This window comes from Ctenocephalides felis, unplaced genomic scaffold (assembly GCF_003426905.1).
Source record: "Ctenocephalides felis isolate EL2017-DRISC unplaced genomic scaffold, ASM342690v1 CF-g0.4_SCAFFOLD_03647, whole genome shotgun sequence".
Taxonomy (NCBI): domain Eukaryota; kingdom Metazoa; phylum Arthropoda; class Insecta; order Siphonaptera; family Pulicidae; genus Ctenocephalides; species Ctenocephalides felis.
This window is the reverse complement of record NW_020539801.1, coordinates 10,456-22,490: the sequence shown is the minus strand read 5'-3', so window position 1 is coordinate 22,490 and position 12,035 is coordinate 10,456. Positions and strand designations below refer to the sequence as shown.

Below are 12,035 nucleotides of genomic sequence, written 5' to 3'. Positions count from 1 at the left end.
TTATCACTATTTACTATTCACTATTTACTATTCACCATTAACTAGTTATTATTTACTATTTAACTATTTACTTTTAACTATTAACTATTTACTTAAACTATTTACTTCTATTTATTTAAATATTACTATTCACTATTTAACTATTCTAAATTCACTATTTACTAATAACTATTCACTATTCACTATTAACTATTCAATATTCAACTACTAACTATTTAACTATTCAGTTATCACTATTCACTATTTACTATTTTACTAACAATTAACTATTTAATATTAATTATTCACTATACACTATATTACTACTTTACTATTCAACTATTTACTATTAACTATTTAGTGTGCCAAATACGCTAGATGTTCATGAGACCGATCCAAGTACGCACGTACACCATTCTTTTAATTTGATTGTTTGAGAACTCCACATTCACCTAGCGTTTAGGGAAATGTGCGCATTCACTGGTGAATGTGCACATTCACCAAGAGTGCACATTTACCGTAACATAATGTGAATTAATACTATTAAATCTTTTTTCTTAAAAACTATTTTTTGATCTTATTTCACTTATGAATTTGTTTCTTGTGAAATGTTACTTTAGTTTCTAGAACAAAGTATAGGCCGATAACAGCATAATGTTATGGCAAGGCCATGTTACGCTCCAACTTCCATACATTATGCTACCAAATCATACTGAATACTATCAAAATGTCATGTATTTGCTGTTCATTCAGGTGTTTTATACATAATCTGCAACGTCACTCGTATGTTATGAACCCGAGTCAGAAAGAACCTGTTATCTGTTGACATTTGTGCAATTTCTAGGTTAGATTTTCTATCTGATAACATGAGAAATACGCCTGACTGTACAGCAACCACATGGCTTTTATCAATATTTAGAATGGATTTACATGAAAATTTCTTCATAACATTTGTCTGTTATGCGGCAGAATCGGTCTATTAATCTACTTACATCAAGGAAAGACTGATCGCACTCCGAGCACTTGAATAACTTTCCTTTCTTATGAATTTGTTTATGTCTCAAAGCTGTCCGCACAGAATTAAATTTGACATGGCATATTAAACATTCTTCATCGGCATTCAATCCATACTAGAAGAAAATAATAAATAGATGAATATAATTGATAAAATATTAGAATAAAAATAAAATACTGCACAAAGAGGCACAAAATATCCAAAATAAAAAAAGTTCAAAATTTCCAAAATATTTCAAAATAAGAAAAAAAACATTTTTTTCAAAGTTTTTTTTTCCAAAAGTCAATTTTTTTCAAAAATGTAAAATTTCTCAAAAATCTAAATTTTCAAAGTTTAAGAAAAAAATGTAATCTATTTTAACAATAAAAAATTTTGGTACGGGAAGTTCCAGCAATTTGCCAGTTTAAAGTTTTTTGCAATATTTTTATTATTACATTATTTCTGAGGCTTTTATCAAAAAATTTGCTTTCTATGACATATGTCTAATTAAGAAAATAATTAAAATTTAAAAAAATCATTATGTAACAAAACGAAATCGTTACGTAACAGTGTGTTACGTTTTTGAGACTATGTTTGAGGTTACATCTGTTACGTTATATTCACATATTAATTACGTTTTGTACTTTGTTGGGATATATATAAAAAAATAGTTTAATAGAACATTTAAAATAAACTTTATGAAAGTGTTACTTTAATATAAATAACAATTACCAGAAAAAAGTTACATTGATTTAAGTTATTTTGATTTAAGTTATTTTGATAGAATAACTTAAATCTAAAAAACTTATTTACAGAGATATTGTAAAAATATGCTGAATGATGACAGACATTCAATGTCAAAACATAATAACTAAATATGTTAATAATTAGTTATTATTCTTTTACTTTGACTATTTGACTACTTCAACTATATATATATATATATATATATATATATATATATATATATATATATATATATTGCAGAGCTTCAAACAAGGAATCCAAAAAGTAATATTAGTAATGAAAGTGAAGATAAATTTTATAAAATCACTCTTTTTTGTTCAATCACACTCAATCGTTTTAAGTGAAAAAGTGTTAGTGTATAATCAATTATAACTTTTCTTAAAACTTTCTAATTTTTTAACATTTCTAATATTTAGTTATATAATCCACTCATTTATTTTATAGTTTTCATTTTGATTATATTGTCATTTTTCTACATTATTTTTTCCACAGTTTTATTCATTTTGTATATAAAAAATCCATCATCTTCTACTTTTCTTAAATATATTGTTTGTTCAAATCTTATCAAGATCATGTTTCTTGGCAGATGTCCTGAAGATGGAACGTACCTAGTTCCAAAACGTCGACAGTAAATTATTGAAGTTTGGTTTTTAAAAAAACTTATGTTTTTTATTACTTTTTGGAATCTTTGTTCAAAGCTCTCCAAAATATTTACAAATCCAAGTCTCTGCCATCTAATACATACAAATATATATATATATATATATATATATATATATATATACTTACTATATTATGTTTCGTCCTAACATGTCTACTCAACAAACTTCTCCTCGAATACGATCTCTTGCAATATGAGCAAGGAAATATAGAAGGATTTTTATTATCACATCCTCCATTTCCTACAACGACATCATTTTTTATATCTGGAGGTTCACAATGACTTTTTATTAGATGTTCTCGAAGTTCATTCCTCGTTTCAACAATTAATTTGCAAATAACACATTGTAAAATGATTCCGTCTCCATCTTTACATGTTTTTTGATGATTTGTGAGGTAGGTTTTACGGCTGTGATTCTGAAAAAGAAACAAAAAGACGTAAATGAGTTAGTTAAAAATATTTAAACTAACAATATATTCAGTTTTACTACAAATTCACTCAAGAAGCTTTTTTTTTTTGTTTTTTAATACTATCTTTGTTTATTTATTTTTTTATGATACATTATGAAATTATATTATTCTGATTGCTATTTACAATTTCTATTTAAAAAACGATTATTATAATATAGTTCTTATGACCACACTATCTACAACAGCTTATTTAAGCAAATATATTTATTGTAAGTTAATATTCAACAAGCCAATATACTTATTTAAGTTAATACTTCAACGTAATAAAATAACATTTAGATATTTTATATAAAATGTATCTCCATTTACAGCTTATGATTTAATATTTATTAATTGATTGAGATAAGTTTGAGTTCATAAAAAGCGATAAAATATTACAGAAGAGAATTAAAAACTATTCAAATTCTTTTTTTACATAAAAAACTATTAAAATAAAATGTTATACCATTAAACACAAGTGGCATGCGAACTCTCCAGTATGCTGTTGCAAATGTCGATACATTTGTGCAACTTTTTTACTGCAAATATCACACTCTGTAAAAAGATTAAAATAATAAATAAATAAATAAATAAATATAAATATATATATATATATATATAATATATATTATATATATATATATATCATATACAAAATTCTTCTGTAATGATGTATGTGAATATACTCCTCCTAAACAATTATTTGGATCTTGATAAATCTTTCTGAAGTTTGTTAAAAGATTTTTTTTAGATTTTTTTGAATTATAGAAATATAGTTAGATTGTAGAAATAAATGAAAAAAATTACAAAAAATTGTATGAAATTTTGGAATTAGGTTCATCTTACTCTCAAGGGCAAAAGTGAAAATAATTTAGACTCCTTTGCTACACTTTCTCAGTGGTGTAATTTTATTTTATTTTTTTCAAAATAACGACTACAAATAAATAATTAAAACAATTTCTAGTAAATCTTGAGATGTTATTAAACATTTATGAATATCTTACACTTGGATTTTTTTGTGATATTTTCATTGTTTTTTTATTTAAGCAGTTAAATTTATTACTTAATACAAGATTTAAATATTATAGTGAATTAATTTCTACATCATTACCATTAAGCAATGATACAAAACAATCAATTAATGCTGTTGAAAATAAATATGAAATATAACTAACATATTCTTCAGTCTAATAAAAAATTAGTTCAAAAATAATCACATCGTCCATTTTTCATTATTAAAAATTTAATCATCAAACAATTCTTCAAAATAATAAATTCTTTTTAAACTTGGATAAGAGACTAAATTAATTTTTAACACTAGGTTCTTATCCAACTTACCAATTTTCTGGTTATCCCCATCAACAGATTTGCTCTTCAATTTAAAATGTGTTTTTAAATGTTTTGCATAATCAGATATGCTGTAAGATGTTTTGGAGCAATGTTTACAAGTCCAGCTTGTCTCATTTATTTTATTTTCTGCTCCTAGGGCTTCTGGAGGAAACAGCTCTGCTAAATCGAGACTTGCATCTTGATCTAGTAAATAGAAATATATAATTAAATATATAAGTAAATAATAATTATTATAATATTAATGTATTTATTTGCTTACTATTTCAATTAGCAATTGCCACAAATGTATATAATTGATGTGAAATATAGATTTATTATTATTTTTTGCTTATTTAAATTATATGTTACATAAAATGTTATCAAAAAATAATGTATATATATATATATATATATATATATATATCATATTACATAGCTCAATTTTGTCAATTTCAATTAATACCTAAAAGTTTTCCATTTATCGTCAAGACTTTTGAAATGTTTTGGCTGCAAGCAGGAGGTTCTTTGATGTTTTTCTGAATATCTTGAATTTGCAATATACCTACACTGGATTTAGTTATAGAATTCATTTTGATTCTTAATCCACAAGCCTGAAAGAAAAAAAATCTTTGATAAAATTATCATTTTACCATCTAGTCACCACTGTGACAAAAACAAAAAACCATCATTTTAATTCATATACAATCTAGGTATCCCTCTCAAAAACAAATAAATGTCTATATATTTTTTTCACCATTTTTTATACATTTTTTGTTAGGATTTTTTCAGTTAGTAAGTACTCCCCGAGTAATGAAATGAGTACGAAAGTTAGGATTAATTACAAGAAACGGCCTTATATAAGAGATGAATCGTTATATGAAAATAATGAACGAAATACTCCAAAATTAGTTAAAACAGTACCCAAGGTAGAAAAACCGTCGACTGACAGTGATGATCAATGGATATCGGAGGAGTATGAATTGTGGTGTGATGAAAACGGTAAATATAATTTTTACCCACTTATACATATTTTATCCTTCTACAATATTATTTATTATTATTTCCAAGGTGTCAAGCATGCTGATGACGAAATCTGGTTTAGTGATTCCGAGGACTCGTCTGATGCTGACAATACATCGTTAATAGAAAATCCTGTAGCAATCCGAAGCAATCCCGCACAGAGAAAGTTTAGATGGATTTATTGTTGGCTCCAAAAATACATATTCTTTCATAAGAAAGAAAAGCATAAACCAATCACGATAAGTCTTAAAAACCAAGAACAGGTTGAGGGTTATGATAAATGTAAGATGAAGAAGTTTAAGGCTATAGCAATCCGTATTTTGGCTACTTTTATATTTTTAATTCATGTCTTACCTATTTAAGCTGATATAGTTGGTTATAATTGATAGTGAATAAATTTAAATTGAATTTAAATTTTGACTTTTATTGCACAACTTTGTTTGTAACCTCAAAACTTATGTCAAACAAAAAATGACAAAATATATAAAAAATAAAATTAAGAAAAATAAGCAGACTAATGTATGCTTAGATAATGTAGTAATTACATGCAATAGTAATTATTAATATGTTGTTAATATTATTAAATGTATTTTTAATCTTTGACAGTTCAAAAATTCTTTCAGTGAGATGTGAAGTTAGCAACAAAATAATATCAACATTCATCGACGCATAGATAAAAGAAGAGTATCTAAGAAGAGCATCGACGCTAAAACGTTAAAAATAATAAAATTAAGATAAATAAGTAGACTAATGTATGCCTAGATAAAATAATAATAATATACGATAGTAATGATTAATTTATTTAATTATTAATGTATTTTTAATCTTTGACAGTTTAAAAGTTATTTCAGTGTGATGTGAAGTTATCAACACTAGCCGATACAATGTGATGTTACCAACATTCCGCGACACGGTCGTAAAACCGTTAAAATAAACAGCTGACTTACGTCATGCTACAAAAATGCCTTAACCTTAGATTTATTGCAAAACATTTTTATGTATATGTTATATTGTGCCATTGAATTATTTATTTAGTATTATCAACCACACCTACGCATAAGCACAATTCAATATAACACATCTACAATTAGTATTAATTCTATTTTAGTTAAAATGACATTGTGTATGTATAAGAAATTATTATAATTCCATATGCAAATAAATAATGTTTTGTTGTTTTGTTTCAGACAAACTAGTTTTTATTTATTTCTTATTTAATTTATTTAATGTAAGTACGGGATCATCTGGTTATGATTCCTTGGATCCCTGGGGAGACGGACCGAGTGTTTTTAGTAATAAAAAACAAGTAGATTTAGCAATTGTGCCCCCTTCAAGTGAGAAAAAATGCATCACAAGTAAACAAGACAGTTTTAATAATGCAGAGATAATGCCTTATTATAAGAGACTTTTGAATATGATTTTTAGACAATCAGCTTTTAAGGTACAAATATATACCTTAAAATTATTAGTCACTGTATGTTTATTCCATTTGTCTTTTATCCTTTAGAGAGAACACGATTCAGATAACTTTATACGAACCCTGCACTTACGGATATCAAAAGAAAAGTTTCCACAAATTTTGGGTGCTATAGAAACATCTGAAGATTTACGCAAACTTGATGGAATAATTACAGAAGTTTTTGCAAATTCAGAAGAAGGACTGTCCGAAAAAATTGCTTACATGATTGATGATTGGTATTATAGTTTTTGGATGGCTTTGGAAAGACCACATGTAAGAAAAATTATAAAAACAAATTATCAGTTTGTTTATTTATTTCAAATATTTTACCCAGGTGAAAGTGCTTTTAGTTACGTCTGTGTTTTTGTTGCTAGTATTGTATTTCAAGTATGTAAGCAAGCATTCGACATTTCAAATAGTTTTTGCTTTATTGCTGATTATATCTTATTGCTGGACGTATTATGAAATGTACATGGTAAGTTATACTACATCATGTACAATTTACAACTGTTTTTATATCAAATTTGACTTTTCTTGAAGGAAGAAGAAATAGAACGTTTGATGACAATGAAAAAATACCCAACAATTCCCAAAGAATGCACTGTGGAATCAATGTCATATGTTGAAAAAATGATTTACCAATTTAAAAAGTCATTTGCATCAGATCCTTGTAAAGATTATTATGTGTAAGTTGAATTTAAACTTGTTATGTATGATTTTGTTGGTTTAAAATAATTTTTTAACTTTAGGGTCACGAGTAAAACAACTTTTGAAGTTGTCAATCCAGCAATAGTCGCTGTGGAAATGTTTACACGCTTGGTGACACATCCTGTGACTACGGGGAGCAAAAAACTTGGGGAGAGCATATACACATTATATAGTAATAATCATATAATATATATATATATATATATATATATATATATATTTCATTTTTTTATTAAATTTATTAGGTGTTGTTTACCCCTAAAAAATTATCTGAATTTTTTCAACCAATTTTTTATATTTTAATTTATTTTTAATGAGGGATTTTAGGAATAATTTTCTCTATTTTTTAATGAGTAATTTTATAAATAATTCTCTATTTTTTTTTCTCTATTTTTTTAATAAGAAATTTTAGGAAAAAAGATCTCTATCTTATTTTTCTCTATTTTTTTTAATGGGGAATTTTAAAAATAATTTTCTCTATTTTTTCTATTTTTCTCTAATGAGAAATTTTAGGAATAATTTTCTATTTTTCTAATGAGGGATTTCATGAATAATTCTATCTATTTTTCTCTATTTTTAATGAGAAATTTTATAAATAATTATCTTTATTTTAACTCAATTTTGTAACAATCATTTTAGTAATTCAATCATTATTCATCCTGCACGATAACTCATCAAAGGTTGTCATTTTTGTGAACTTCATCACTAAATTTCAGTTTCAATTTGAGCTTATAGAAAATATTATATTTTCTCTCTAATACACTATTATTTTTTATTAGGGATTGTCCCCCTAATTTTTTTTTTTTAATTTTTGGACCGATTTTCTTTATTTCGTTATTAAAAAAGATATACAGCCCTAATTTTCCTACCACAAACCATGATTTTGTAATAGACCTTTTAGTATTTCAATCATTTTTAGTCCTGCGCTACAACTAAACAATTTTGCACTGAATTTCAATTTTCCTAAGCTTATAGAAAAGCATAAATTTTTATTTAAAATCCTTCATTTTGTCGACAAATTAAGGATTGTCGACTTAATTTTCTAATACTTTTTTTTTTAATTTTTGAACCAATTTCCTTTATTTTTTTATAGCTTGTTATTAAAAAAAAGATAGATTTAGCCCTAATTTTTCACCCTTCTACACCAAACTTCTATATTGTAATAAACATTTTAATAACTTAATCATTTTAATACTGTTTGATAACTTATAAATTATAAATACTTCTACGCTAATTTCTATTAAATCATTTTTGAAGATGGAATGTTTTTACCAAAAAATATATTTTTCTTAAGAGTTGTCTATGATGAGTAATTAAGAAATACAAACAATCCTAAATTTTCACTCTCTAATAACTTAATTTTGTAATAATCATTTTAGTAATTCAATCATTTTTCAATCAGTGTCTTTTTTATGGACGATTTTCACTAACTTTTAACTAGAAAACCTTAAATTTTTCTTCAAAATCCTTTACTTTGATTAAGGATTGTCCACTTAATTTTCTAACTTCCTTTTTTAATTTTTGAACCAATTTCCTTTATATTTTTATAGCTTGTAATTAAAAAAGATAGATATAGCCCCAATTTTTCACCTCCTACCTAAAAGCGCAATTTTTTCACTTTAGTTCGTTATCTCCAAAACGGCTAGGCCTGCCTTTGCCAAAAACTACTTTTCCTATCAATAGGATTCGATTGGTTTTTGAATTATTCAAATCGGTTGATCCGTGCGCCCGAAAATGTGGACGAAATATTGTATCCATACAAACATACACACACACATACAACTTTTTTTTCAATTATGCCAAAATGTTCAGAAACCTTTGAAACGTAACGATATATAAAAATTTTCATTTTCGACTTTTTTGCAGTTACTATAATTTACCCTATGGGAAGTTAAAAAAAAATTAAAAACTGAGTTTTCAAAAAAAATTTCAAGTTCTTAAAAAATATCAGTATTTTCAAAAACTTTCAAATTTTTCAAAAAAACTATGATTTTCAAATTTTTTAAATGTTCAAAAAAATTCAAAATTCTCAAATTTCAAATATTACTATTATTATATTAAGTTCCAGCAATTTGTCTTAAGGCACAATCCCATGCACCACTAGTTTTTTTTTTTTTTTATAATGTGGAGTTGAAAAAAAACAACCCTAGTTTTTCACTTAAGCCCAAACTCTGAAAAAAAATCTAGAAACCGGGTCAGCCAGTATATATATATATATATATATACTTATTTTTTATAATATACATATATAATTATATAGTTTAACAATTCCATTTTTATTTCAGATTCAATACCATGGCCCTACAACATAATTCTATTCCCCATCGCTCTAATATTCCTTTTCCTATTCCTAATCTTATTTGCAAGTTGGGCATTTGGAATCGATATAAATTTCAACGCTCTATTCCACTTGTTCTCATTATCAATAAGGTCCAGAAAATCTGCTGAATCAGCAGCCACATCAACAAAAACTGAAGAATCCCCCAAACCTTTGACAAGCGCTTATAAATTACCCCAAATCACAGATTTAGATCTGAAATATATCGAGCAAGTCAAACGACAATGTGAGAAGTTCCTTCAACAGAAAGAAGAGAAATTGAATATGATCGAGTATAAAAATCAAGAATTAGAAAAAAAAACATCGCCTGTTAAATTGAATGGATCTACAAAATGTGTAGACGAGTTTTGTGACCAAGAAGAAGATAATAATGAGAATGTTAATTTAACCAATTGCCTTAAACCAAACATGACAAGCTCGCCGAAGACAATGAATAATGATTTCAAAAAGCAGAATAAAATAAGGACCGATAAAGTTTATTGTGAATTGTTAAAAAATATAAATGATCTTGAAAGCAGGTTGGAATTTGCAAATAGGTCGATAAGTGAAGAATTGGAGGAGATACAAAAGAAAGGATCTGAAAGCATCACTAAAGCATGATTATGTAATTTTAATTTTATTACTTTAATATTTATTTTTAATAAAAATGTTTGATTGTAAATTGTCTTTGTCTTAAAGTCAGGAATGACAATTTCTTTCCAGAAGCAATAAAAACTAGTGGTGTATGGCATCGTGCCCTAAGGCAAATTGCTGGAACCTCCCGTACCGTAATGAAATATTCGAGAAATTTTAAACGTTTTCAAATATATTATTACAAATACTGTAACTTTCATTATTTTTGTTATCTTAAATGTAAATCATAAATCAATTCATCTCCAGAACATTAACAACCGTCATTTCATTTCGAATTCAATTTCAAAAAAATAGTTGCGTCAAATTTACACAAAATTAAAAAAGTGCTTCGGTATAGTCACAGTCTAAACGCATTTGCAAATGATTCTGTGCGACATTTTCACTTATACTGTGCTTGGCTTGGCGGCATTTTCACATTTTTCAGTAGTTTTCACAAAATTCAAAAAGTGCTTCAGTACAAAAACAGTCTAAACGCACTTGGGTAAATTTTTGCACAAGAGTGGCGCTTAGACTGTGCTTAGCCTGGGTAATTTTTTCAATTTTTAATCCAAAGTTACAAAAATATTTATTGAAAAAAAAATTAGAAACAATTTTTTTTTCCAAAAGCAATTATTTTATTGAAACAAGCAGAAAGTTCTTTGAATCATTTAAATCGGACGCTTAGTTCTCTCAAAAACTGTAATTTTTTTAACATTTAGCTCTGTATCTCCGAAACCGCTGGGCCTACATTTGCCAAAAACTAATAGCCACTTTTCCCCGTCATTACGAACTGAATGTTTTTGGATCATACAAATCCGATACTCCGTTCTCTCAAAAACTCGATTTGTATTTTCTGCATTCTTTGCTCCGTATCTCCGTAACGGCTGGACCAGCCTTTGGCAAAAACTAATCAGCACATCTCCCTGTCAATAGGAATCGAATGTTTTTTAAACCATTCAAATCGGTTGATCCGTGCGCCCAAAAACGTGGACGAAAAATTGCGGACATACAAAACACACACATCCATTAGTTTTCTGAGGTATGCCAGTAAAATGTTCAGAAACCTTTAAAACGTCGAGAAATGCAAAAATTTTCATTTTCTATTTTCGGCCCATTACTATAACTACCCTACAGAAAGTTAAAAATATCGACCATATGTCTACATGATGAATCTTATATATATAATTCTTCTTTAATGATGTATGAAAGTACACTCCTCCTAAACGATTATTCGGATTTTGATAAATCTTTCTGAAGTTTGTTAAGGGAATTTTTCAGGATTTTTTTATTTTTATAAATATAGTTAGATTGTAGAAATAAATGGGCAAAATTACAAAAAAACGCTTATCATTGTTTGACATTTGAAAATATTTGAGGCGTTGTTTTTGTGTATGAGATATTGTCTTAAAATCAGCTAAACAATTTCTTTCCAGAAGCAATAAAAATATTGATCATATGTCTACATGATTAATCTTATATATAAAATTCTGCTGTAATTATGTATGAAAGGATACTCCTCCTGCACGATTATTCGGATTTTGATAAATCTTTCTGAGGTTTGTCAAGGATTTTTTGAATTATAGAAATATAGTTAGATTGTAGAAATAAATGGAAAAAATTACAAAAAACAACTTATCATTGTTTGACATTTGAAAATATTTGAAGCATTGTTTTTGTGTATGAGATATTGTCTTAAAATCAGTAATAACAATTTTTTTCCAGAAGCAATAAAAATATTG

General features: G+C 26.4%; 2 protein-coding genes across 2 annotated transcripts; one reads left to right on the top strand and one right to left on the bottom strand.

The window, feature by feature from the left end:
* Positions 1-971: 971 nt before the first annotated feature.
* LOC113390819 (zinc finger protein Xfin-like) lies at positions 972-5,671 on the bottom strand (the record flags this gene model as incomplete). Its single annotated transcript, XM_026626908.1, has 6 exons — positions 5,534-5,671; positions 4,623-4,770; positions 4,169-4,363; positions 3,297-3,385; positions 2,510-2,797; positions 972-1,109 (listed from the first exon to the last, which is right to left on the bottom strand). Coding segments are annotated over exons 2-6 (837 nt in total), but the record flags the coding sequence as incomplete, so codon positions are not given.
* A 469-nt stretch (positions 5,672-6,140) lies between these two features.
* LOC113390818 lies at positions 6,141-10,284 on the top strand. The gene is made up of 7 exons (XM_026626907.1): positions 6,141-6,302; positions 6,367-6,620; positions 6,687-6,911; positions 6,973-7,113; positions 7,179-7,324; positions 7,388-7,518; positions 9,632-10,284. Exons 1-7 carry the CDS (start codon positions 6,293-6,295, stop codon positions 10,282-10,284), a joined length of 1,560 nt encoding a protein of 519 aa, XP_026482692.1. The 5' UTR covers positions 6,141-6,292.
* The last annotated feature ends 1,751 nt before the right edge of the window (positions 10,285-12,035 follow it).

What these genes read in the sequence shown, in the direction of transcription:
- LOC113390818 (XM_026626907.1), top strand. An exon ending in TGGCTTTGGAAAGACCACAT is followed by an intron (nt 6,912 to 6,972) that starts GTAAGAAAAATT and finishes TATTTTACCCAG; the next exon opens with GTGAAAGTGCTTTTAGTTAC. An exon ending in CCTTGTAAAGATTATTATGT is followed by an intron (nt 7,325 to 7,387) that starts GTAAGTTGAATT and finishes TTTTAACTTTAG; the next exon opens with GGTCACGAGTAAAACAACTT.